This window comes from Trypanosoma cruzi, genomic scaffold (genome assembly GCF_000209065.1).
Source record: "Trypanosoma cruzi strain CL Brener 1047053517135 genomic scaffold, whole genome shotgun sequence".
NCBI classification, from domain to species: Eukaryota; Euglenozoa; class Kinetoplastea; order Trypanosomatida; family Trypanosomatidae; genus Trypanosoma; species Trypanosoma cruzi.
Window position 1 is genome coordinate 39,103 of NW_001849318.1, and position 23,345 is coordinate 62,447.

A 23,345-nucleotide genomic window follows, 5' to 3' on the forward strand; every position below is an offset into this window, starting at 1 on the left:
CCTCGAATTGCACAGCCGACTAACTCTCAGTCTGTCCGTGTTCTTGCGGGCAGTGAATCGAGTGCTGAGAATGTTACGGACGGATTGCGTCCACGCACTGCCGCTACAAATGACACTTCCGTTCCAGAAACCAATCACTCAGCTTCCGAGGGCAGTATGAGTCCAGAGAACCGCCTCGCTCTGATCACCGACGCGAAATTGATCCTGCATGATTTACGTGGTGACAGCACTGCGCGTGTGTGCGTGTCTCGGGCGTTGCTGCGTCTTCTGGGGCTGTGTGCACTTGTGGCAGTCTTTTGAGCCGAAGAATGTGACATCGCGACTCCTCACGGGGATTGTGTGGCGCGTTCTCCGTGGGTTCTTTTTTTTGTGTGTGTGCGTGTTTTTTTTTTGTTGTAATACTCAGTAATTCTTTTTTTCTTTTTTTAATGTTTGTTTGCTGCACACTGTTATGAGTGATGTGTTTCCCCCTCTTGTTTGCTTTTGTTTGTTGCCCACACGCGGTGCCGGCCCTGCGGCTGTGCGCCCCACGGATTGCACAAAAGGAGGATTGGAAGAAAGGCCGGATGCCGCAATAAAAGTGAGGGATTTTGTGTGGGCTGGTGGAACAGTACAATTTCTTTTTTTCATTTCTTTTTTTATTCTTGGTGCGGGTAATATTTATACAGAACACACGGTCGTCTTTTTGTTGAACCGGCACATGAAGCAAAAGTCCTGCCGAATCAACGTTTTTTTGCTTTTTTTTATGTTTTTGGGGTTTTTTCTGAACTCCTACCCTTTTGTTTCTTTTTTCTTTTTCTTAAAAATCCCTGCGGACTTTTTTTTTCTCTGTGCCATGTCCACTGCCACTTTGTGTCCTTGTGTCCCTTTTCTTGTCCCTCTGCTGACCGTGCTGTTGAAATGCCCCTATTGCCTCTCTTTTTTTCCCCGCTAGAGGCACCGATGTTCCGCGACGACGATTGTTTTTGTTCCCCATTGCGATGTCAATAGATTGGCTGTACGCCGTGCTCCGGCATGCTGAGTACACTCGGAGGGGAGCGGATGGTGTGCGCCGTGCCTCACTGTGAGTGCGGGGCGCCACCCGCCACAACCTGCTGTGGGGCGTACTTCCAATTTGTCGGGGCGGAGGGAAGTAAAGGACAGCGCCGTGGACTTGTATGCGCCCCGTCCCTCTTGTTGCGGCCGTGGGTGTGCTGTGCGCACGGCTCTATCTTGCGGTGCGACGTGGATGGCGGTGCTTCTGCATGCGTTGTGCGGCGGGCTTTTCTTCTCCATGTCTTTGCCCTTTTGTGTGTGGGAAAGTTGTAGGAGAGGATGTGTGCGGGGAGTGAGTGTGGGTGGCTGCCAGCCCCGCCCCGCGCATTTGGGTCTTCCATACACGTGGCTTTGCTTGACGGCGTTTCGCGGCACCCAGGGCGTGGCGAGGAGGAGGATGGGGAGGGCCTGTTGTGAGCGGATGGAGGATGGATAGGACAGTCTCCTCCCGTGTCCTTCCCCGTGTCGTTGGCAGTACATACTGAGAGCGTAAATTTGAGCAATTACAGGATTAAACGTTTATGCCGCTTTGTGTGTGCTACTCAGTCCTCGTCATTGCACGCTGTCGTTACGCTGCGTTGTGGTGCGGTGCTGTTTGATGAGGGAAGGGTGCGATGCCACGGCCGCTGCGCACCACAACTATTTATTGTCTCTGCATCGGGATTTTTTTTCTTTGGTTTGTGTGGCTTGTTTTTTTTCTTTTGCTTCACGATGAATTTGTTGGAGGAGCTTTGGTTTTGGTGCCTGCTTCACGACGTTTCGCCTTGTGTGTCGGTTGCGGTACTTTCACGTGATGCTAAAGCGTTTGGTGAGGTGTTTGCCTTTTTTTTTGCGCCCTGCAGCCAGCCTTGTTTGGTCATGGCGACGGCAATGGGGCTCTGCGGCTGCGTGTTCGTCGCACGTGTCGCATCTCCCGCGGTTGCTCCCTCGTTGTGTTGGTGGGGGAGGAGGCGAGCGACTGCGTCGGTGGAGTGGCGCCCCAGTGGGAGAGGGAAGAAACCGACCTCCGCTGACGGCGACGGTCTTTGCTGCGGGCAATTTGACGAGATGACGTTACCGGTATCACATCCAACCGAGATGGATGAGGGCCGCACCGGCCCTCTCTCCCTTCCCTCCATTCCCCAGTCTCCTGCAGACTGACGAATTGCAGAGCAGCGGCGTGATTACAAACCGGACGTCTATGAGTCAACAGGTCGCACAATTGACGTGGACCCTTGTCCCCCGTATCTGAGTGCCCCCGCCGTACTTCTTTATTCGTACTTTTCGTGTGTGTCGTGTGCGCTGCTGGTGCCGCTTCTTGTTGTGCAATGCCGACCCACATGAGCGAGAAACGACGCCTTGACTGCTGGCGAACTGCGAACTCTCCACTCCACTTCCGCACCACCAACACCAACACCTTCATTTACGCTCTTGACGGCTGGCGGTTGTAACGCTGCCACGTGGTCTGCCTTGGCCCTTGTGTGTCTTTCACGGCATTGGTACTGCACTGTGATGGAGTCGTTCGGTAACAGGAGCGGTGCCAACAATAATCTGGCCTTTTGCCGGGATCTTACCACTCTGCATGGTGGTTGTCTGGGACTGCGTGGGCGGTGGGAGGGCGAGGGTGTCACTGGCGTGATTGTGGCATCTGCGCTGCTTTGTGTCGGTTGTTGTGCTTTGGTGGGGATTGTGTATTACCGGATGCTTCTGCGTGCCACTGTGTTTGGTTACTGTTGTTACTGCATTTTATTCTTATTTTGAGCGTCAGCTAGAGATAATTTGGCTTCACCACCACAACTATCGTTTCAAGGTATTGGGGATTACTTGCATTATTAGAACTAGTAGCAATTGGATAACGATTTTGATGAATCGTGTTATTAAATTTGCCATCTGTAGGAAAGGATTTGATAGACAGGAGTAATGGTCGACGGGGCGAGTGCGATACGCCACGACAGCCGTGTTGATATGTGTTTGGGTCGGTGGATGTGGTCTGCGGCGGGTGCGTGTCCGCGCAGCTGGCACCGTGTGTGGTGCAGGGCCATTGCAGCTGTGCGTGTGGCGCTGCTTTTTGTGCTGGCGCTGGCAGCAGCTGCTGCGTGGATGCCCGCGGCGCATGCGGTGATGTTGCGACTGCGGGGCGGCACGGTGGACAGAGCCATCACGGTTGGCCGCGCCGTGGACACGGTGCTGATGGACGGCGTGTACATCACGAACGGCGTGGCTGTGGTGTTTGACGTGGCGGCGATGCTTCCCCGTACACTGCGCATCGAACTGAGGAACTGCGTGTGCGACGGCGGTGCGCAGATCTACGTGCGGGGCTACAGCGGCGAGCCTGCGAGTGACCGGAGCCTGGAGGTGAGCGTGAGCGGGCTGTCCGGGAGCTACTGCTCGCTTGTGTTTGTGCACAACCTGCCGGCACGCACGAACGTGACGGTCCGTGACTTGACGATTGTGACGCCGGGGCCGATGCGCTACTCGCAGCTGGGCGGGCTGACGGACGCGGTGGCGTCGCCGCTTGTGCTGCACGCGACGTCGCTGTTGCAGACGCAGCTGCGTGTGAGCAGCACCGTGCTGAGGTCGTCGCAGGCGGGCGGGTTGGCGGTGCACGTTGGCGGCGGCGTGGACCTGCTGTCGAGCGCGGTGCGCTGTACGTGGACGGGCTGTTGGTGCAGTCGGAGCTGGGGCTGTGCGTGTCGGTGGGGGGCGGTGTTGCGGCCAGTGGCGGCTCCGTGGTGGCGTTTGTTGACAGCGACTTCCTGCTGTGCAAGCACGCGGTGTCTGTGCGTGGGGCTGTGAGCGTGTCGGGCTCCGTTGTGGCGCTTGTGCGGAGCGAGTTTTTGTCGACGGAGGACTACGCGGTGGCGTTTTATTCGACGGTGAGCCTGGCTGGCGGGTCGATGCTGCTGGCGAGGGGCAACGTGCACGACGGCGTCTCGAGGGGGATGCTCTACGCTGCTGGCGCCGTGACCGCTGCTGGGAGCACGCTGAGCTTTGTGCGCAACCGAGCGCTGCTGCCGCGGATGCTGTCGCTGAGCCTGTCGCTCTCGGCTGGGGCGCATTTGAAGGTGGCGTGCAACGACGCTGGTGGACGTGTCCTGTCGACGTCGGAGGAGTACGCAGCGACAGGTTTTGGCGACGCTGGGAGCATCGACGTTGTTGGATGCGACGCCTGCGACAGGGACACGTACTGCTACGCGCCCGGGACGGCGTCGGCGAGCATGAAGGACGGTGTGTGCGTGTGCGTGTGCGGCAGCGGCGGGTACGGCGAGGCGTGCGTGCCTGTGGGAGCTCCCGCGCTGCCGTCTGCTGTGTGCACTGCGTCGAGTGTGTTCGTCCGCGAGGGCGTGACGGTGCGGTCGGTGTTCGTCGTGCCTGCCGGTGCGAGCGAGGTGACGCTGCGCCACGTTGTGCTGGACGGCGTGAGCCCGGTGCTCTACGTGCCGTGGATGGCGCGGGATGGCGTGCGGATCGTTGTGCAGAACGTGTCGCTGCGTAACGGCGCCGTGCTGTACGTGCTGGGCGGTGGAGCGCTGCGCGGTGCGGTGGCGGCGGGGAGCGACGAGAGCGGGCCGGTGGAGCTGTCGGTGTGCGATGTGGAGGCGCTGAACGGTGCGCTTGTGCTGACCGGCACGTATCCCGCGGGGTCCGTGCTGACGGTGACGGACACCCTGCTGGTTGCCGCGAGGCCGACGCCGCTTGTGTATCTTCCCGGCTCGCAGTCCTCGCCGTACGCACCGGTGCTGGTGCTGTCGGGCCTGCGGCTTGTGCGGTCCGTGCTGGTTGTGTCCGGCGTTGCCCTCGTGACGGTGATGACTGGTGGGCGGACGGTGGTGGTGGACGGCGCGGTGCTGGAGCTTGTCGGTGGCGGTGTTGCGCTGGACGCGGCTGTGCTCGGTGGCGAATATGCGTTGTACGCGAGTGCGTGCGTGGTGGCGTCGGGGGGCGCTGTGCTTCGCGTGTCGGGGAGCCAGGTGTACGCCGCACATGGGTTGGTGTTTGGCAGCGGTGTGGAGGCCAACGCGTCCGGCGTCGTAGTGAACGATAACGCCGGTGCGCTGACGGATGGCGCGCTGCTGGCGCTGCGGGGGTTGGCGTCGTTTGTGTCCGGGTCGTGGCTGTCGGTGCGCGGCAACAGCCTCAGCGGCAGGCTTCTGTCTGTGCCGTCGTACCCGCGCCGTGCGGATCTCGTGCAGAGCACGCTGACGCTCTATGGCAATGCCGGCAGCGGGCCCGTCGTGATGGACGGCACCGTAGCGCTTGGGGGCGCCGGCCGAAGGTTCGTCGTGGGGTGCCTGACGCTCAACGGGCAGGCGCTGCAGCCGATGGAGTACAGGTCCGCCGGCATCATCGGGGAATTCCGCCCCGTGGCGTGTGGCGTGTGCGATGCCGACGTGCACTGCTTTGGTGCTGCGACGAGGGCGATGTCGGTGTCGTGCGGCTGCCGCTGTGCTGAGGGCGGGTACGGGCGCGACTGCCTGCCGGTGTACCTGCCGCACGTGGACGGGTGCAACCGCACGCCCGCCATGCCGCCGCTGAGCCACACGGCGACGCTGACGGAGACGCGCAGCCTGACACCAAGTTCGACGCCGAGCCTAAGAGCAACGCGCTACATTCCGACGGAGACCCTGCGGGTGACGGAGACAGTGGCGCTGCCGCCCACGCGGACCCCGACGGCGCCGGTGAGCAGCACGCTGTGGTGGAGCGACGTGGCGTGCCCGACGCTCGCCGTCCCGACGCTGCTGATGGTGGCGCTGCCGCCGCCGTTCCGCTGGGCAGGCGACCCGCAGCTCGGCACGCACCTGAGCTTCGTGCCGGTGTCGACGGCGCAGCCTCGCGGGTTTGGTGGTCCGTGGGGAGCGATGCTGAGCAACGCGACGAATCCGTCCACCGTCCTGGAGCTGGCTGTGCCCGTGCACCGCGGTTACTTCATTGCTGCAGAAGAGACGATAGTCATTCGCTGCGACGCTGTGGCGGTGTCTGGCGGCTGCAGGGGTGTGCTGCTTGGGTCCTTCACGATCAGGTCTGACACGCTGCCCGCAGCCAGCGCCCTCTCGGCGATCACCGGCGTTGTTGCGGGTGCGGCGGCTGTTGCCGTGGTGGTGACCGGCGGGCTGGGATCCGTCCTGGAGATGCAGGCGCTTGTCGTGTTCGCGAGGATGCCGTGCGCCTCGGCGCAGGAGCGTGCGAGAACCGTTGCGCTGCCGTACTTCCTGTCGGTGTTCGCTGCTCTTGACCCGCTGTGGATGGTGGTGGGCAACGCGCTGCTGGCCGCTGTGTTCGGGTGCGTGCACTGCGGTGTGACGGCCGCCTTCCAGCGGTGGCGCGGCGTGGACGCGGCGAGTGCGTGGGCTGCGATGCGCTTCCCGAGCCTGACGTACGTTGTGGCGCACGCGATGCACCTCGGCATATTCTTCGGCTCCGTACTCGCACTGGCGATGCCCGGCGCCCGCGTGCAGCACCGCGTGGTTGGTGTCGTTGGGGTGCTGTACGGTGTGGCGTTCCCTGCTGGCGTGTGCTACTTCATTGCCCGCCACGTGGGCGCGAGCTTCGAGAGGTACTGGCAGCTTTCGAGGAAGCCGCTGCACGAGCGTCTGCTGTACCCCGTCGGGTATTGGCACCCCGCGGCGCAGCAGCGGATGTACGGCGGCATGCTGACGAACATGAGGGGCAGCCACGTGTACTGGTGCGTGTTCCAGCTGTCGGTGCTGTGTGTGGTGTGCCTGATTGCGGCTGTGCACCCGCCCGTGGGAGGCTGCGACGTCCAGTATTTCTGCATGGCGGCTGTGCTGCTTGCGGGTGCGGGCGTGGTTGCCTTCACGAACATGATGCGCTCGGCCTTCCTGACGGTGATGCACGCGGCGAGCCTTGTGCTTCTTGCGGCGCTGTGCCTGGTGAGCGCGGCGAAACACCTTGCGCCGAGCGACGGCGGTGCGAGGGCGTACGCGGCGATCGTGTTTCTGCTGACCACCGTGCTTCTTGCGGCCACTGTGTACGGCGTCGTTGTGTGGTACGCGGAGGATCGTTACTGGCAGGAGCTGCGCGAGCCGCGGCGTGGCGGACTGGAGGCGCTGCTGCGCGATGACGAGGATGGCGACGAGGAGACGCAGAAGCCCCACGAAATGACGTCATCGTCGTACACCTCAGGCACCGCCGTTGCTTCGTCGTACCGACCACCCGCACCGCCGTAGCAGCCCATGGCCTGTGACACCTGCTCAGACGCGCTGAGCCCGCAGGACAGTGCATCCAGTGCGAGTAGCAAAATTGATGTCGCCCTTCTGTGACGTGCACCACGCGGAATTATTAATTGTTTGGTGCTTTTTGTTGGGGGAGGGCGCAGGGCCACGGATGTGCTGCGCACCACAGCCATCCATCGATAACAACACCGACAGTGTTGTTGATCGTTGTTTCTATTTTGAGCGGGTGCTCTTAGGAGTTTCTCCCGTTCCACGATGACTGTGTGGAAGGGAATTGTACTGTCGCCCTTGTTGCTCCTGTTTTTGTGCTGTATTGGACTGTAATTTCATGGAGTTGTGTGCGAGGAACCCAACGCTCATTTTGTGCAATGGAGGAAGGATCCAGCGAATCGCCTAGCGGAATTAATGGATTGCAGCTCTGCTTTATTGTGGGTTTCCATGCCGGAGGCATTACAGCTTTCAGAAGCAAAGCGGCGGCAGAGTAGGAGCAGATCTCCGGGTTTCCATGAACGTCTTTGGGCGGGATTATGTATTGGGGCACGACGCATTGTCGTAATTCCGGCCTGCCATGGTCTGGCGAGTGCACAGGGTGATCGATGTCTCTTTAGCGGTGGAATTGACGGACCAAGCCATCCCAGTCACGTTCCACACTTATCCTTGAGCGCACCGCCGCCATGGCAGGGTCTCGCAGGTTTGCACTTGGAACGTGGAAGCCTTGGATGACGCAGCGTTGGGATTCGTTGCCCGTGACGGCCCGCACGTTTTGTGTGTGCAGGAGGTGTGACGGCCACTTCCGGCAATTTGCACACCCCTTCACGACGCTGCCTTTGATTTACTTGGCACACCGCATTCCACAGGCAAGGGATATCGTCGCGGATTGGCCACGCTGGTACGGGGATGCCTCCACGAGGAATTCTTCTTTTTTTTTAATTTCCCTCCGGCTTTGCAAAGTCCATGCACTACAGCAGACACAGAGGGATGTGGCGTTAGCATGGGGAGTACGGTATATACCGAGAATTCTTCCACGGCGGCGTGCGTGTCTGCACCTTCTCGTCGAACCGTGGAAGCACGCAAGCACACGTTGACGGTTCTGAATCACCTGGTGACTCACATTGTGAAAGTACCTTTCTGTCTGGCCCACAGCGCCGAGGAGCGCGCACAAGGATGCAGCTTGTCCTTGGCCACTGCGGCGTGCCCAGGAAATAAGCTTGTGATGCATAAGCCGAGGAGGCGTCCGACCTCGCACAGCTCACAGACGCATGGAGCACCGGCATCGTCGCATTGGCCGAAGGTATTATTTGTGCCCGACAGCTCAGGCCAGAAGCTCACCGCTCCACTGCAGCAGGCGACTGGGAACCCACGCGCACGGACACCACTTTCACTCGTGTGGAAGAGGCCGCACTGGTTCGCCTCCGCAGCGGGGTTTCGCACAAATGTGGATGGCTGCTACGGCCACTGCAACCCGCTATCCCAGGCAAATGCCGTTGGTGTGCGGCGCGGATGCCGCACTGGTGTCGTGGCGCACATGTCCAACGTTTGTGGCATTAAGTGCTCCAAGGCGCTGCGGGAATTTAACTTTTCCGGTGAGTCGGAACGGCCAGGAATGTCGCCGGAACCACCACCCACCAGTTGAGCGAGGACGAGAGCGAGAGACGGCACGCCGACCGCACCTCCGCTGCAGACTGCACAGCCCAGGCCGAAGCTGCTTTTATGCTGTTTCCGCAGGGCATCGTACGACCAACAAGCCGGACCCAGACTTCGTCACCGACACTGCCACAAGCACGACTGCTCCGGGTCAAGAAGAAAGCATCCCCGGGAATATGACGATCCTGCTGCATACATCCCGTCCCAATGCACGTCCTGTGGATTCAGGTCCGAAACGAAAGCGAGTCCAGTATCCTACATGCGCGCACACGAACGCTCCAAAACAGAGCAGCAGCCGGCAACAAAGACTACGGCACTCCTTCAATGCCCTTAACTTGGCAAGCAGCCGGGCATTGCCGAGGTGTTGGCCAGCCACACCCGGCACAAGCACCCCGACGGTGAGAATGTCACGACGCCAAAAATGGTGCCACAATGCACGCACTCCGCAAAGCTCGAAACGCAGCAGGAAGAACGCCAACTCTGCAGAGCGACTTTGCCTCCGCAGGAGATTCCCTCCGCCGCGCAGGAGAATGCCGGCGAGGGACGGCGCACCGTGTGCCCAAGGCAGCACGCACACTTCCATTCATCAACGTCCCACCGCTGCCGATTGAATGGCAACAGAGGCGTCATGCTGCCGGGAAGGCGCACGTTGCCCGGCGATGGCATCCCGATGGGATCAACACCGGTTAGATTTCGCCGTCCAGAATGCGGCTTTTAGTCCCGAAACAGTCACGGAATGGGCCGGCATAGCACGGCACACCACGGGCATTGACCGTACATCGTGAAATACAACCAGCATGAAATGTGTGACGAGACACTTCCGCATCTACTCTGCTGCCCGGCTCTGTAGGCGCACAGACAAAAATACGGAGTGGACGCTGGGGAAGTGAGTAATCTGTCCTTCACAAAAAGTTGACGCAGCTTTCTTCTCGAGGGGGAAAGGCTCTGCCGCCCCCCAAGCAGCACTCCCACGCGGCGACGAGGTGGAAGACGACTCGCAGATGCGGCAATCTTTATATGTTATTGGCATTTGTCTTCTCTCTTTTTCTCTTCATTTACGGACTTTTTGAAAATTTGTTACTTGATTTCTTGGCAGTGACGGATTATTTATTTACTCCACTACTCCGAGGGGACGCGTAACGGGTTGTGTTTTACGCCGTCTCCTGCAGCGCCATCTCCGGGGGTTGGGGTTCTCTTCCGCATCTTCAATTAGCATGGTGGACGTGCTCTACGATGGTGGCCGGCGTGCGGGTCTTTGAGGTTATTTAGGAAAAAAAACGAAGAAATGCAAGAAGCAATTAATAATGAATATACAAATACCAAAATTGGCGAATATAAATAAATAAATATCGATACCCATTTGTTTATCTAGGGATGTACATGTTTGTAATTAATAAAGCAACAAATCAATAAATCGATGAACGAAAAAAATTTGTCAATGAGGAAAAAAAGGATAGAGGGGTATATTCATATCTAAATAGATATCTATATATTTTAATTATATAGAATGTTTCTATACTTATATCTATATCGATACATATATATATATATATATGTACATCAATTGATGTTTATTTTTATATTTATGATTATATATATTTTACATTTTTTATTTGTGGCATTCTAGTTTAGTTGTGTCATGTATTTTTTTTTCGTGGATCTACACCTACGTTTTTAGGGCGTATAGGCACTGAGTTTCGCATCCAGGGTTGCGTACGCACTGAAGCACCCAGTAGGACAAAAGTAGCAAGGGGTTTGCGAAGCCCATCGCAATTGAACGTTGATTGCTATCTTCTTTGATCTCCTGAGGAGCCGCAACGTGTGATTGCGTTGCCTCTGACACCCAACACAATGATAACTTTCAACAAGAAGTTTGCAGGTTTATTGTGCAGTTATTGTTGAGGTGTACTCCACACCCGCATTTTGGGAGTGAATGCACGGTGTACCCGCAGAGGATGCTGAGGGCGGCGTCAGCGAGGCATGGGACAACATGTACTCCGGAACAGTTGTCTGACGTTGGCCAGAAGAGACATTTTGCCGAAGGCATTACTGATTGATGGCCGGTGATTTTGTGCTTCGGTATTCGGAACCTTAAGGAATGGAACGGCGCTGGCTGACCATGTGCCACTCGCTATCTATTCTGTCCTTGATGTGGCTTAAGAGACGGTGCGGTCGCATGCAGAGGTGTGAAAGGAAGTAGGACATTGTGTGGACATGCACGTGGACTTGTCAGAGCGTCACAATATCCCTCAACAAGTGTGGAGCCCCCGAATTGATGATTCGACCGTCCTGATAAAACTGCCCGGGGTGGAGGTGAGTGTGCTGACTTCCGTTTCTCCGGATTTTCCTTCATCTGGCAGGCTGCGCGGCTGACGTGGAGGGACATCATGCGCACCTGTTTCCGGCGTGTGCGATGACGTTTCCCACATATGAGGACGATTTCCCCGATGATGCGCTCCGTGATCCTCAATTGTTTTATTTGACGACACGACGCAACGCGGGGTTGGTGCTGAGCGACGAAGGCCTTCCGTCTCGGTTGGAACCAAAACGGAGAGCCCATGAAGAGGCATGCTGCTCGCGACTGGTTGATGCTTGTCCTGTGAGGAGTCCGTTTACTACCGTGGAGCGCCTCATTCGCTTGATTGCAGAGCCCTCTACACATTGCACAGGCCTCGTGCTCCTGAGTAATGCCGATAGGGGTGGATTGCATGATGGTGTTTCATTGCTGGAAGGCTCTGTGAGGAGGAAAAATATTATTTATTCTTTCTTCTTCCTGGACGAGACGAATCTATCCTTTGATTGAAGTACGAGTGCCTTGTTGCAGTTCTTGTTGGCCGCTGGTGGCTTTGGTGTTTGTTCCAATCAATGGCTCTCACTGGCGATTCCACGGCCTAATATCGACTGGTGCCGTCGTTCTTGGTCCCACGTTGCTTGGCCCATCAATTGTTTGTGCAACTGGACAAAGAATTTCCCTGTGGGCATGGACCATTTTTCACGGAATATGACCACAACAGCTGCTGAGCGGGCTGGTGTTTGTTGCGTCCTGCACGAATATGTTATTGCGGATTTCATTCTGTTGCGTGTAAGTGATGTTACATCTGTGTTTCTCCGTGTGGCAGAGGCCTGAGCCAACGGAGGATAGAGTGTTGTGATGAAACACAGCAGAGTCAACAATTGTGTTGCTCATCGTTATGCTCGTTCTCACTGCGGTCCTCGACGTGGGGAAAATTTTATTATTTTGTGCGGTATGGAGAGCACTTATCCGGCGGCATATCGCCGTGTGGTGGTGTCTGGCTCAAAGGACCCTGTGGAATACTTTGTGAGGGCGAAGGATGATGGCAGGACTGTCGTGCCCACACAGACGGAGACGAGAACAGGCTGGTTTATGTGCCCTGTAAGATTGCGCTCGATTGCGTCATTGGATACATGCAGAGCAGGTGGCTCTCCGGTGTTTGTTGGTTTCACGGCCAACCCGCTGGCTTATTGTGAAGGGCATTCAAGAGCATTCGTTCTCTGAGGGTGTTCCTTCTGTGTTGTCCGCACAATGTAGTGCCCGCTCCATTGGGCCTTTTTTTTGATGGGAGGATGTTCTGTTGCACTTCTTGGACCTTTGTGGAGGGGGAGGGTCATGGGGCAACATGCCCACCGCTTCGGTGTTGGTGCACCGCGTACTTGTGGCCGCGTTACGCAGGAGGCACAATCTTCCGTTGCAGGATGAAAGCGACGTGTTCTTGTCCTTTCACAGCAATGCGCGGTCTTCTTGTTATTTATTTTTAGGCGTTTCTGCAGGACAACGAGTTTTAAATGGCTACGAGGGATGCGTGGCTGCAGGGTTTGAGCGCCGTTGGTTTTTTTCTGACGGGCGGTGTTGAGGAATTACAGGCGCTTGCAGATGCCATCGCCGGTGTGAGGGCAGGTGTTTCAGCCACCCGAAGCGTGGCTGTTGGGAAGACGTGTTTTACTCTTGCGGTGGAGGCATCAACAATGCAATCGGCTGGACCTGCACCATCATCAACAGCAGGTGAAGGAGGCCCACTACCAGATCAAGAACACTTACATAGCGTCACCAAAACAAAGAACGAAAACACACCGTCAAGATCAAAAACGGACTCAGAAGCAACGGAACCACCTCCAATGGATTCTAAAAAAGGCCAGCACAGTCATGACACAGACACGGAGGATTCGACAAAGAATGCAGCAACCAGCAGACCAGCAGAAACAACAACAATCTCATCTACCTCTGCAAGTGGCAGCGGTGATCATGTCCAGAATAAGGCAGATGAGGATGATGCTCAAAGCTCCGAAGAACAACACGACGGCCTTGGAATTGGCAAAACCAACGCTGTTTCAACTCTCAGTGAGACAGCACCACAAACAGAAAAAACAACCACCGCCGCTCAAACAAATCATACGGTGACACCCGTCGACAGTGACGGCAGCACCGCGGCCTCCCACACCACCTCCCCTCCTTTGCTTCTTGTTGTTCCTGTTGTTGCGTGTGCAGCTGCTGCCGCGGTGGTGGCCGCGTGAGAGTGAGTGTAAGAGAGAGCCATGCACCGCCCGCACACACACTCTTCCTTCTCTCTCTGTGTGTGTGTCCCCTTGCATGGACTCTCGCCCTCACCTCACCCCACGAAACACACAATAATGTGCCCATTGTATATATGCATGCACACCCATGCAGGCCCGTTGGTGCTCTCTTTTGCACGACACGCACCGCTGCCGTCCTGCCTGGCTGCATGGACGGAGCACCGTAACTGTTTCTGTTTTGTTTTTATTGCATTGAGTGGGCGACCTCTCTCTCTCTCCCTCTGTGTGTGTGTTTTGCTTTGCGGGAGCAACGAGTGTGTGTGCGCTGGTCGTCCCACGCTTCGGCTTTTTGTTTTGTTTTCCTTTTTGATTTTGTGGTTGAGTGCACCCATTCCGCGGCTGCGTGTGTGTGTGTGTGTGTGTGCGATGATATGAGTAATTTGCGTGTGTGCTATCTGCCTCTCTCTGCCGTTGCTTTCTTCAGACTCTCTTGTGGCGCACAGCTGCTCTGCAAGTATAGGCGCTGCCAAACACACAAGCACAGGCACACACACATGCCGTGTTTTAAACGCTGAGAATGCACGCACGCACAGGATTGTGGCTGCGGAGGCCCTCGCGAGGGGGGAAAAAGCCTGCATTTTGTTTTTTTTTGACATGTTGCGAGCGTGAATGTGGCGGCATGCAGGCAGGTGGGTATTGGGAATGTTGAGGGTGCTTGGGAGAGCTCGGATTGGTTCCCATCCAGCAGCCTCATGTGCCGAAGGTTTTACCATGCTGTTGATCCGTTGATTGGGTTTATGCGGTTGTGCGACGTGGTGTGCGCCGGCGGCGAAGCGGGAGCGTTGGAGAAGACAACGGTAAAACGACTGGTGGAAGCGCGTTGGCGCTGCGAAGGGAGGTTTTGTTCTTTTGCCTCCCGCTGGTTGTTATCGTGTGTGGGCGTTGCTCTCTGTGTGCTGACGCGTGAAGAACGGCTCACCCGCCGTGGCTCCTGCTGGTGATGGCAGTCTCTGTGTGTTTTCCCGGTGCACTGTTCTTTCTTCTCGTTCCGTGTGTCTGTGTGCGTGAGTTGTTGTTGTTGGGAGTGACTGCGGCCCGCCGTGATGCCACTCACTGTGGATGAGTAACGGTGTTCACTGTTGTAATTTTTTTGGCATGATTTTTTCATTTTTAGCTTTTTAAATAAGCTAGGGAAAAAAGCGCGAAACGCTATTGTGAAATTGTAAGGCTCTGAAAGGAACAACAACAGCACACACCACCCACATACACACATATTTATATGCTCTCACGCGTTGCTGCAGTGAAGGTACCCCGCACACACAACCGTCGCCGCATGACCGGATCCAGCGGAAGAAGGAGGGAAGGAAGCGAGAGTGAGCCGCGGAGGCCCCACATGTTCCGGCGTGTGTTTAATTCCGCGGTGCTGCTTCTCCTTGTCGTTATGATGTGCTCCGTCTGTGGAGCTTCGAACGCTGTGACGAGTAATTCGGGGAATGCGCAATTGCCGCAGGGAGTCGATCTATTTTTGCCGCAGATGACGCCGGTGCAGCCGAAGGATGGGATTGTTCCAGTTACGACGAGGCATTCATTTATTTCACCCTCTCTCGTCAGTGCTGGTGGAGTGATTGCTGCTTTTGCCGAAGGTCAAGTGTATACCATTGATGCTGGCAGACAAAAAGAGAAAAATTCTTCTGATATTGTGGTAGGGTACATCGACGCTACGTGGGATTGGTCCACTCTTGTTGGCAAGGTGAATGAAATTACATGGAAGGCAAACACCGTGCTTGGTACAATGGATGGAGCGGATAATCGTGTGGACTTTTTTTACCACCCCACAACCACCACGAAGGGCAATAAGGTGTTTCTTCTTGCGGGAAGCGATTATGAGCACAAACAAACTGTTGGAAATCAGACATATAGCGGATTCAAAACACAACTAGAGCTGGTTGTGGGTGATGTGAGTGATCCTACGAGCAGCGATCCGACTGAAAGTATCAAATGGGGCGAAATTAAGTCTCCGTTAAACGAGAGTACTATAGCTGCTCACAAAGGTAACTTGACAGGGCTTCTTGCCGCTGGTGGCTCAGGTGTTCTGATGGAGGATGGCATGCTTGTGTTTCCTGTGATGGCGAAGAGCGGAAAAGGTGACTTTTACTCCATGATTATTTACTCGAAGGACAACGGCAGTACCTGGGCGCTCTCTGAGGACATTTCCCCTGTGAACTGCACTGACCCCCGCGTCACCGAATGGAAGGGATCACTTCTCATGATTGTTAATTTCAAGTATGGCCAGAGTGTGTACGAGTCGCGTGACATGGGGACAACGTGGACGGCGGCAGCCGGGACGCTTCCAGGCGTGTGGGTCAACGCACGATCAGGAGGCTCTTGGGACGAAAGCTTGCGTGTGGAAGCCCTTATCACCGCGACCATTGGGGGAAGGAAGGTCATGCTGTACACGCAGAGAGGGGACTTCTCGGGGGAGAAAAGTGAAAGAGCGCTCTACCTTTGGGTCACGGACAATAACCGCTCGTTTTATTTTGGACCGGTTGGCATGGACACTACTGTGAAGGAGGAGTTCGCCAGCAGCCTGCTGTACTCGGATGGCAAGTTGCATCTTTTACAACAGAGGGACAATGGTGAAAACAGTGTCATGTCGCTTTCCTGCCTGACGGACGAAGTGAGTACAATCAACTTCGTCCTGAAGACCTGGGCGAAGAAGGACGCCTTCTTCTCCAGCTTGTCTATACCCACGGCGGGTCTGGTGGCAGTTTTGTCCGATGCGGCCAGCGATGACACGTGGATCGACGAGTACCTTTGCCTGAATGCGACGGTGACGCCTAATGCGAAGAAGGTCGAGGATGGGTTTCAGTTGACGGAGCCTGACTCCAGGGTAATATGGTCTGTGAACACTCCGGATGATAATGTGCGTCATGTATCCTTGAGCCACAACTTCACACTTGTAGCGACGGTGACCATCGAAGAGGCTCCGAGTGGGAACACCCCTCTACTGACTGCGACGTTGGCGGACAATAATTCCAACCATACCATGGGACTGTCGTATACCGCGAATAAGACGTGGGAGACGGGGCTCAAAGGCGAGACAAAACCAACAACGGAAAGCAGGCCTTGGGAGCCGAAGAAAGAACATCAAGTGGCACTTATGCTGCAAGGCAACAAGGCCTCTGTGTACATTGATGGCGAGTTGCTGGGGGAGGAAGAGGCGCCGTTAACAGGTGAGGCGCCACTTGAGCTTGTACGCTTTTGCTTTGGCGCGTATGATCAGAAGGAGGGACACGAACAAGATTCCCATGTGACGGTGAAGAACGTCTTTCTGTACAACCGCCCACTGAATTTCACTGAGATGGCTGCAATCAAGGACAGGAGGCATATCCCTCGGATTGAGGGTGTGCGAGCCAATGCGCCTGCTGGGAGCGGACTGCTGCCGCTTCTTCTTCTGATTGGGCTGTGGGTATTTGCAGCTGCGTGAGGAGCGTGTGGCCTCAGTGTGGAACACTTGCGTTTTCCTCTGCAGCGACACACACACACACCGCTAGGAATAAATTTACTACGCAGAGAATAAATTGTTTTTGCTCTATTTTAATGCTTCCCATTTTCCCCTTGCTGCTTTAGGGCAACCACTATGAACGTTTTTTTTTTTCTGTTCGAAGTATAATTTCTTACGTTTTTTATGTACGTTTTTAATTATTTCTGTTTGCTTTTTCAAAAAAAAATTTTTATTTCTGTTTTTCCTTTTTGCTCCACTCTTCCCTTCTTGTTTGCCTTTTGGGGGCAATCACTGTGGACTTTTTTTCCTTTCTACTCTTCCCCCTTTCAATTGTTTTTTCTGCACTCTTCCTGCGAGGGGTGCCGTGTGTTTCCGCCCAACTGCTCCACTCACACACCCACCGACACGCTCATGACGATGGCCCTGTGCGCCTCGCCTGCTGCACGCATGAGGAGGGGCCGCGACGAACGGCGCGCTGAGGGAGCCGTGACGTGTGGGCGTGCGACGAGGGCCTGTGGGGCGGAGCACACATTTCTTCCCTCTTCTTTTTTGTTTCTTTGCGGCCAGGGCAGGCAGACACCCGCAGCGCCACACACAAAGCCACACCCTGCCGCCGTGTTTTTTTTTTTGCTGCTCTCACTCTCCCGATGGAGTGACGCGACTGCCGTCATGTCTGCGTGCTTCTCTCAGTCCCCACACACACGAGTGACTGTGCTCTGCGGGCCGCACTCACGCACCAATAAAAGGACTGAGGGGAGCAGCAACACGCAGATGACCCCGTGAAATATAAACTATGTGCGGGCACGCAAAGGGTCGGACGGTTGAAGGACATTTAAATATCTTTTAATTTCATTTTAGGACGAAATATACAAACAGATTGGTATGGCCACACGGTAGTTAGGTGCTTTTTTTGTGTATGTTTTTTTTATTGTGTGGGTGTAGCCGTAATAGAGGACGACTTTCTTTCTTTCATTTTTTAAATTTTTTTTTCAAAGTGTGAGGGGTGGAAGGTGAAGATGAATTTTTTAAATTTTAATATTTTCTTATGAATTGCCGCTTTTTGGTCTGCAGTGCAATATCATGAGTTTGAGCAGTCCTGTTATTTCTGCCATGCACTTCTGCTGTACAGTTTTTGTTTGTGCGTCCCTTCACATGCTCTGCTCCTGTTTTTACTTCTCTGCCTCGTGTGTCTGCAGGCACGCACAACCACATGCACGCACAGGATGCACATTGCAGTGGATTTGGATGCTTCTTTTGTGGCGTGTGCTGGCGGTTGCGGGTGGCTGCTGCTTCCTCCGTGGGCGTGAAGGGGAGGAGGGGAGAGGGAGCGCGCACGGCGAGTCACTCTTCCTGCGGGTGTGATGCGCGCGGTGGGCTGCGACTGCTGTGGAGGACCGCATTCCTTTCGGTGTGCGCTTCTCCGCCGTTGTGCTGTGCGCTTGCACATGTCATTTGTTGTGCGTGTGCGTGCTGGACATTTTTTGCCGGAGCGTTGGGCGGCCACCACCATTCTTTTTTGGCTTGTGTGAGTGGGCACGTGCGGATGAGGGTCAGGGCGCATGGAATGAAGGAATGGCGTGAGGAAAGGGGAATTTGATTTGGAGGGTGTTTGGACCGGATTCATTTGGCTGCGGTGGTCACATGCACGACGGATGTGTTTCCGCATAGTGGGGGAGGATGCGACAGGGTTTTCCGAAGTGGCCCGTCAATGCAATTCGGGTTTCATAGCACCGAGGCAGAGTGGTCTTCCTGCAATGGCTGGTGAGGGCCTCAAGTGGACCGGTGTATTTATGCTGCTGCTGCTCGAGGAGGCGTAGAAGTGCGATTTGAGGTGAGCGGCGGAAGGGCCGCACATCCCGCAGTGATGGTCGTCGTTGGCCCACCGGGTGCCTCTGAAGGTTTTGTTGGATGCAACGTCCTTATGCCCGTCTCTGGATGGCGACATCCCTGAAGCCGCCAACGAACGGGGCTGCGAGCGACGGTGAGACGCAAGCACGTGTGGATGTTTGGAGCGGTCGGCGCACCGCACGCTGAGCGCATGGCACGGTGAGGACCGGACCCGGAAAAGGGACACCGCGCGGGACGTCAATCTTCACTGCAGCGACCGCCACCGAATTCGGATTTGCTCGCACCTTCTGCGGTCCCTCCTCCTCACTTCTGTGCCGAGGACTGTGCCGTGGGATCCGGCAGCGCGATGTTTGGCCGCAGGAGCATGGCCCGAACAAATGATTTGTGGGAGGGGATGTGCACTGCTACGAGAAGGAGAAAAATGTTGCTAGACGACCACCACTACCAGACCGGAGTGAAGTTGTGTTTTGTCCACTTGCGCGAGGGCGGCCTGCCACCTGGTCGGTTAGGAGGATTATTTTTTTTTTTGCGTCGTTGCGCTCTCTTTTATTCCGCTGCGTTTTCATGCGGACCTGCGAAGGGAGATTTGCAAGAAGTTCCTGCGAGGCGTCCGTGCCGTCGTCGGAAAAGCGGATTCCCCCTTGAAAAACGCTACTTTATAAATTTATTTTGGGCGGGGAGTTCCTGTCGATTCACTGCGACTTTGTTTTGAGGATTTGATGCGTGTGTTTTCGAGCGGTTCGTTCTGTGTCCCCGGCCCACGCGGATGTGGTGTGCGCGTCGACGTGAGGGTGCCTGCCAGCGATTTATTGCCTCCCCCGCTGTGGCTGCCACCGCTGTCTTCTTCCCTCCCTGAGGTCCTGCGGCTTCTTGACAAGATGCTTTGGAGAAGGCGTTGCCGCTCTTGTCGTCCATGTTATTTTGATTCTGGTGTTGCGGTCAGGAGAAATTGAACGAGAGGGTTTGCTGCCCCCTTGTCTTGTTTGCCCTCTCTGCCTGACGGCCAGTTCTACACAAGCGTGCTCCTCGGCACCTCGGTTGGTGCTGGCGGGTTGCTCATAGTTGTCGCTGGCAATCGCATGCGCCAACTCTTCTCTGCTCCTTTTCAGTGTCGCATTTTTTTTTATTGATTGACGGACGCCATTCTGTCCGGCGTGCAAATTTGATTGGATTGTGTGGGACTGCTCGCCAACGCCATCGGAGAAAGCACACCGACTTTCCGCATATTTAATTCCATCTTGCGCGCAGGTATTTTTTCACATGTTCTGTTGGGCACTCAAACAGCGAGGTGTCCGGAACTGTGCGTGCGTGGGATTATTCCTGTCATGTGAGCTGCGGGCATCACCGAGGGGCAGCCACCTTGACTCCGCAGAGTTGTTGTGTCTCTTTGCGGGGTTGGCAGGGAAATTCCGTGCAGCCTGCTACTGCTGGTGTGTCCTCAAAAGCTGTCACTGCATGCGAATGATGTGGTTCAGCGAGTAAGGATGTTGATTGGGCTTGTGTGCACACTGGTTCTGTTTGCAGCTTTGTGCGGGCACGCAACACTTGAGGGGTGGGAAAATGGAGCGGGGCGATGCATGGCCGCGTCTCGCCCATCGTTCACTGCACGATGGTGTGGTGCACATTGTGGTGTTGACTCTGCGATGTGACTGCGGTCCTCTGCGCGGCAATGGTGGTGTGTGGAGGAGAGTGGTGACCCGCGGCGGGACGGTGGGATCGTGCCTCCTTTTCTCTTTGTTTCTTTCCTTTTGTGAATGTGTGCACTTATTTTTGGTGTCGGTGATGGGGCAAACAGACCGACAAAGTAAATAAAGCAAAATAAAAAAGAACAATAGTGTGGCGGTGTTGGGGTTGGTTGCATGCCTCGCGTTGCTGCGGGGCGGTGGTCCTCGGCTGCTTCACCGACAGGCGTTGCAGTGCGGCTGCATGGCGCACCGATCACCGAGCCGTGCGAGTGCCACGCCCAACGCCATTGGGACTGCGAGACGAGACAGCCGCGACTGTCCTTTGGAGCCAGCGGCACCTGCTGGCCGCAGTTGGGCGGTGCGAGTGGGATGCTTCACCACACGGGTGTTGTGATGGCGCCTCGCCGTGGCTCTTGTGATGGTTCCGACGCTGCGGCTCGACATGTGTTGGGGAGTAAAGTGTGGCCGCAGTGGACCATGAGCAGCACCAACATGAGGCTGAGTGATTTCCTTTGGAATTATGCTGGCGGCAGGGCGGCCGTTGATGAAAGACTACAATGTGACGATGGAGATGTTTGTTCAGGAGCCGGATGATTACGTACACGACCAGCGGCCTCTTGAAGAAATTCTTAACCTAACTGCGCACCAAGCGCTGGGGGCCATTACTAGGCCTCTTCACGAAGATGTGCTCTCTCTCGGGTAACGTAGGGACTATGAAAGAAAAGCATACGATCACTCCTCTTGCAGGGGGAAAACTAAACGCAGCCCTCACGCAGGTACCGACAGAAGCGAGGCGGGAGGCAGCGGAAAGGCTAAGACGAACGCAAGAAATGAAATTTACCACTTCCACTAATATCGATGAGGTACTGTTTAAGGGAAGAGCTCGCGTCAAAGAAATGAGGCTGAACGACTTTCTTACGAGGGAACCGGATGGCAGGGGCATTGTGGACACCAATCGGGATGTCATGCTGGAGGGGTTTCTTAGGGACCCCACGAAGTATATCCGTGATAAAGGAGCACTGAACGAGATACAGGCATCGGGTCATTGTTTGAGTATGAGGCGAGCTGCAAAGGGTGAAATGGTCTTCGACGAGGATATACGCAAGCTATGCGATAAGGGTGTCGACAATCTACCGGGGTGGTCATTGGCTGCTGTGGAGGTAAAAGCAGCTGTTCATAACTCCACCAAACATTTCTTGGATGCGGCTGCCGAGGAGGCGAGGAACCCAACGACGACGAGCGCACCGGAGAAACTGGAGGGAGTGTACGAGTCTGTGCACAATGCGGGGCGGGGCCATGCGGTGGAACTTCCGGACGGCGTGGAGCGAAAGAAAACGGGGACGGGAATGGGGTGCATGAGGGGAAGCCAGGACAGTCATGGTCGTACAGGGAAGCTGACGACGCTATCGAAGAGAATGACGCTGTGCAGCAATGTGGTGCAGCACCTCCCGTGTTGATGGTGCTTGCCTCGGAGAAAGGATGGCCTTGCACGTGGCATACGATACAGGATCTTCCCAAGGACGTTTTTGTGAACCGTGAGGTGGACCGAGTGTGGCGGATCGTCAAGGGCGATGTAACCGCGTGGTCCACCCATCACGGTGGGACCGACTTTAAGCCAAAGCGGCGTGTGTTGGTTGGGATGCCCGGGATCGGGAAGTCGATGGTTGCCGGCTCGTACCTCCTCTACCAGCTGCTGCACTGCGATGTCGAGAAACTCCAAGTGGTAGTCCACTGTTTTGGAGAGGAGCTGCGCAAGTGTCTGACAAGACCACCAGAGCGGTGACAAGATACAGCGATGAGGACATGTGCGTCTCGGAGTTGAGAAGTTTGAGGGGGCATGGGAGGAATGTGTATATTATCTACGGTGTGGCAAAGGAGGGAACGCCGCCACCGAGACATTTTGCGCCTACTTCTGGATGGGGCATGATTGCGGTGCCATTCCCAAAGGTAGCCAACTATGATGAGTGGGCGAAGCAACTACAAGCCAGTCGAATCATCGTGAATTGCCCCGACGAGGTGGATGTGAAGGCGATGTGTGCATGGATGACGCGTGATGGGACCAAAGAGAAACAGACGGAATGCTTGAAAGAGGTCAAAAAACACATGTATCTTTTGGGACCGATTCCACGTCATGTCTTTTATGAGGAGGCGTTTAGGGAACGCTGTGGAGCGGTGAGGTTTGCATTGCAATCGATCAACGAGGGAACTGTGAAAGAGCACTTTTCACAGGGAGGTGAGTCGCCATGGTGTTCTGAGGATCCGTCCCACAAGCCTGTGAAAGTTGTTCGGGAAATATACGCAGGCGGTGTGATCCTTTTCAATGCACCGATATCTGATTGCCTCGAGGAACGGACATTGGAACGCCTTCCAAGTGTGGCAGAATAAAATAGCTTTTGAGGCTGATGTTGGCGTCGAGGGATAATATTTTGCCCATATTTTTTGGATGGTTTGCTTTGAAATCGTTCACGGAGAGTGCCTTTGTCACGGTAATGGCGACGAAACTCACGGAGCTTGAGCCGACAACAGGACGTCAAGCAAAGCCCTGCGTCTTGAAGTTGGCCCCTGAATTGCATCCCAAGGGAGATGAAGGTTTGCTGCCGAGGGAATATGAAAAAACGATCCGTAAAATAAAGTACGGGGTGCTGTACAAACCGTGGGCCACAAAATTTTCGCTGGTGGATTCCTTTTTTCTCAGAGTCTAATCCAGTGACGCTGGTTGGGCTGCGGATGGCTACGGCAGGTGGGCACCACACCACCGCCAGCACTGTGCGGCCGTTCACTGAGTGCCTGGCGGCATATTGTAATGGTTGGGAGGAATTTTCCCGAGACATGTCGTGGGGGATTATTTATGTGCAGCACGAGATACGCATTTCAATGGTGGAATGGAGAGATGTCATGTCGATAACTCCAATATTGTGGGCGACA

The 23,345-nt window shown here is 55.5% G+C and overlaps 3 protein-coding genes, 1 non-coding gene and 3 pseudogenes across 4 annotated transcripts, besides 5 other annotated features; all 7 read left to right on the forward strand.

Moving 5' to 3' along the window:
* Tc00.1047053509075.11 (trans-sialidase, putative) lies at nucleotides 1–300 on the forward strand (the record flags this gene model as incomplete). Its single annotated transcript, XM_805716.1, has 1 exon — nucleotides 1–300. A coding segment is annotated over one exon (300 nt), but the record flags the coding sequence as incomplete, so codon positions are not given.
* Nucleotides 1–23,345: a sequence feature (areas not merged during assembly with more than two copies in the genome that could not be assigned to a particular haplotype).
* On the forward strand, nucleotides 2,324–2,391 carry Tc00.1047053509075.16. The gene has a single exon (XR_008255596.1). It is a non-coding gene; the product is annotated as a C/D small nucleolar RNA (snoRNA), TB8C3C3 (small nucleolar RNA).
* Tc00.1047053509075.20 lies at nucleotides 2,879–7,297 on the forward strand (annotated as a pseudogene).
* Nucleotides 10,373–10,413: a microsatellite.
* Nucleotides 10,423–10,467: a sequence feature (AT_rich).
* Nucleotides 10,808–12,430, forward strand: Tc00.1047053509075.31 (annotated as a pseudogene).
* On the forward strand, nucleotides 12,657–13,382 carry Tc00.1047053509075.40 (mucin-associated surface protein (MASP), putative; the record flags this gene model as incomplete). Its single annotated transcript, XM_805714.1, has 1 exon — nucleotides 12,657–13,382. One exon carries the CDS (start codon nucleotides 12,657–12,659, stop codon nucleotides 13,380–13,382), a length of 726 nt encoding a protein of 241 aa, XP_810807.1.
* Nucleotides 13,783–13,806: a microsatellite.
* Tc00.1047053509075.50 (trans-sialidase, putative) lies at nucleotides 14,662–16,869 on the forward strand (the record flags this gene model as incomplete). The annotated part of the gene is made up of 1 exon (XM_805715.1): nucleotides 14,662–16,869. The coding sequence occupies one exon, from the start codon at nucleotides 14,662–14,664 to the stop codon at nucleotides 16,867–16,869; it is 2,208 nt and encodes a 735-aa protein (XP_810808.1).
* Nucleotides 17,907–17,929: a sequence feature (AT_rich).
* Nucleotides 21,104–23,345, forward strand: Tc00.1047053509075.70 (annotated as a pseudogene; the record flags this gene model as incomplete).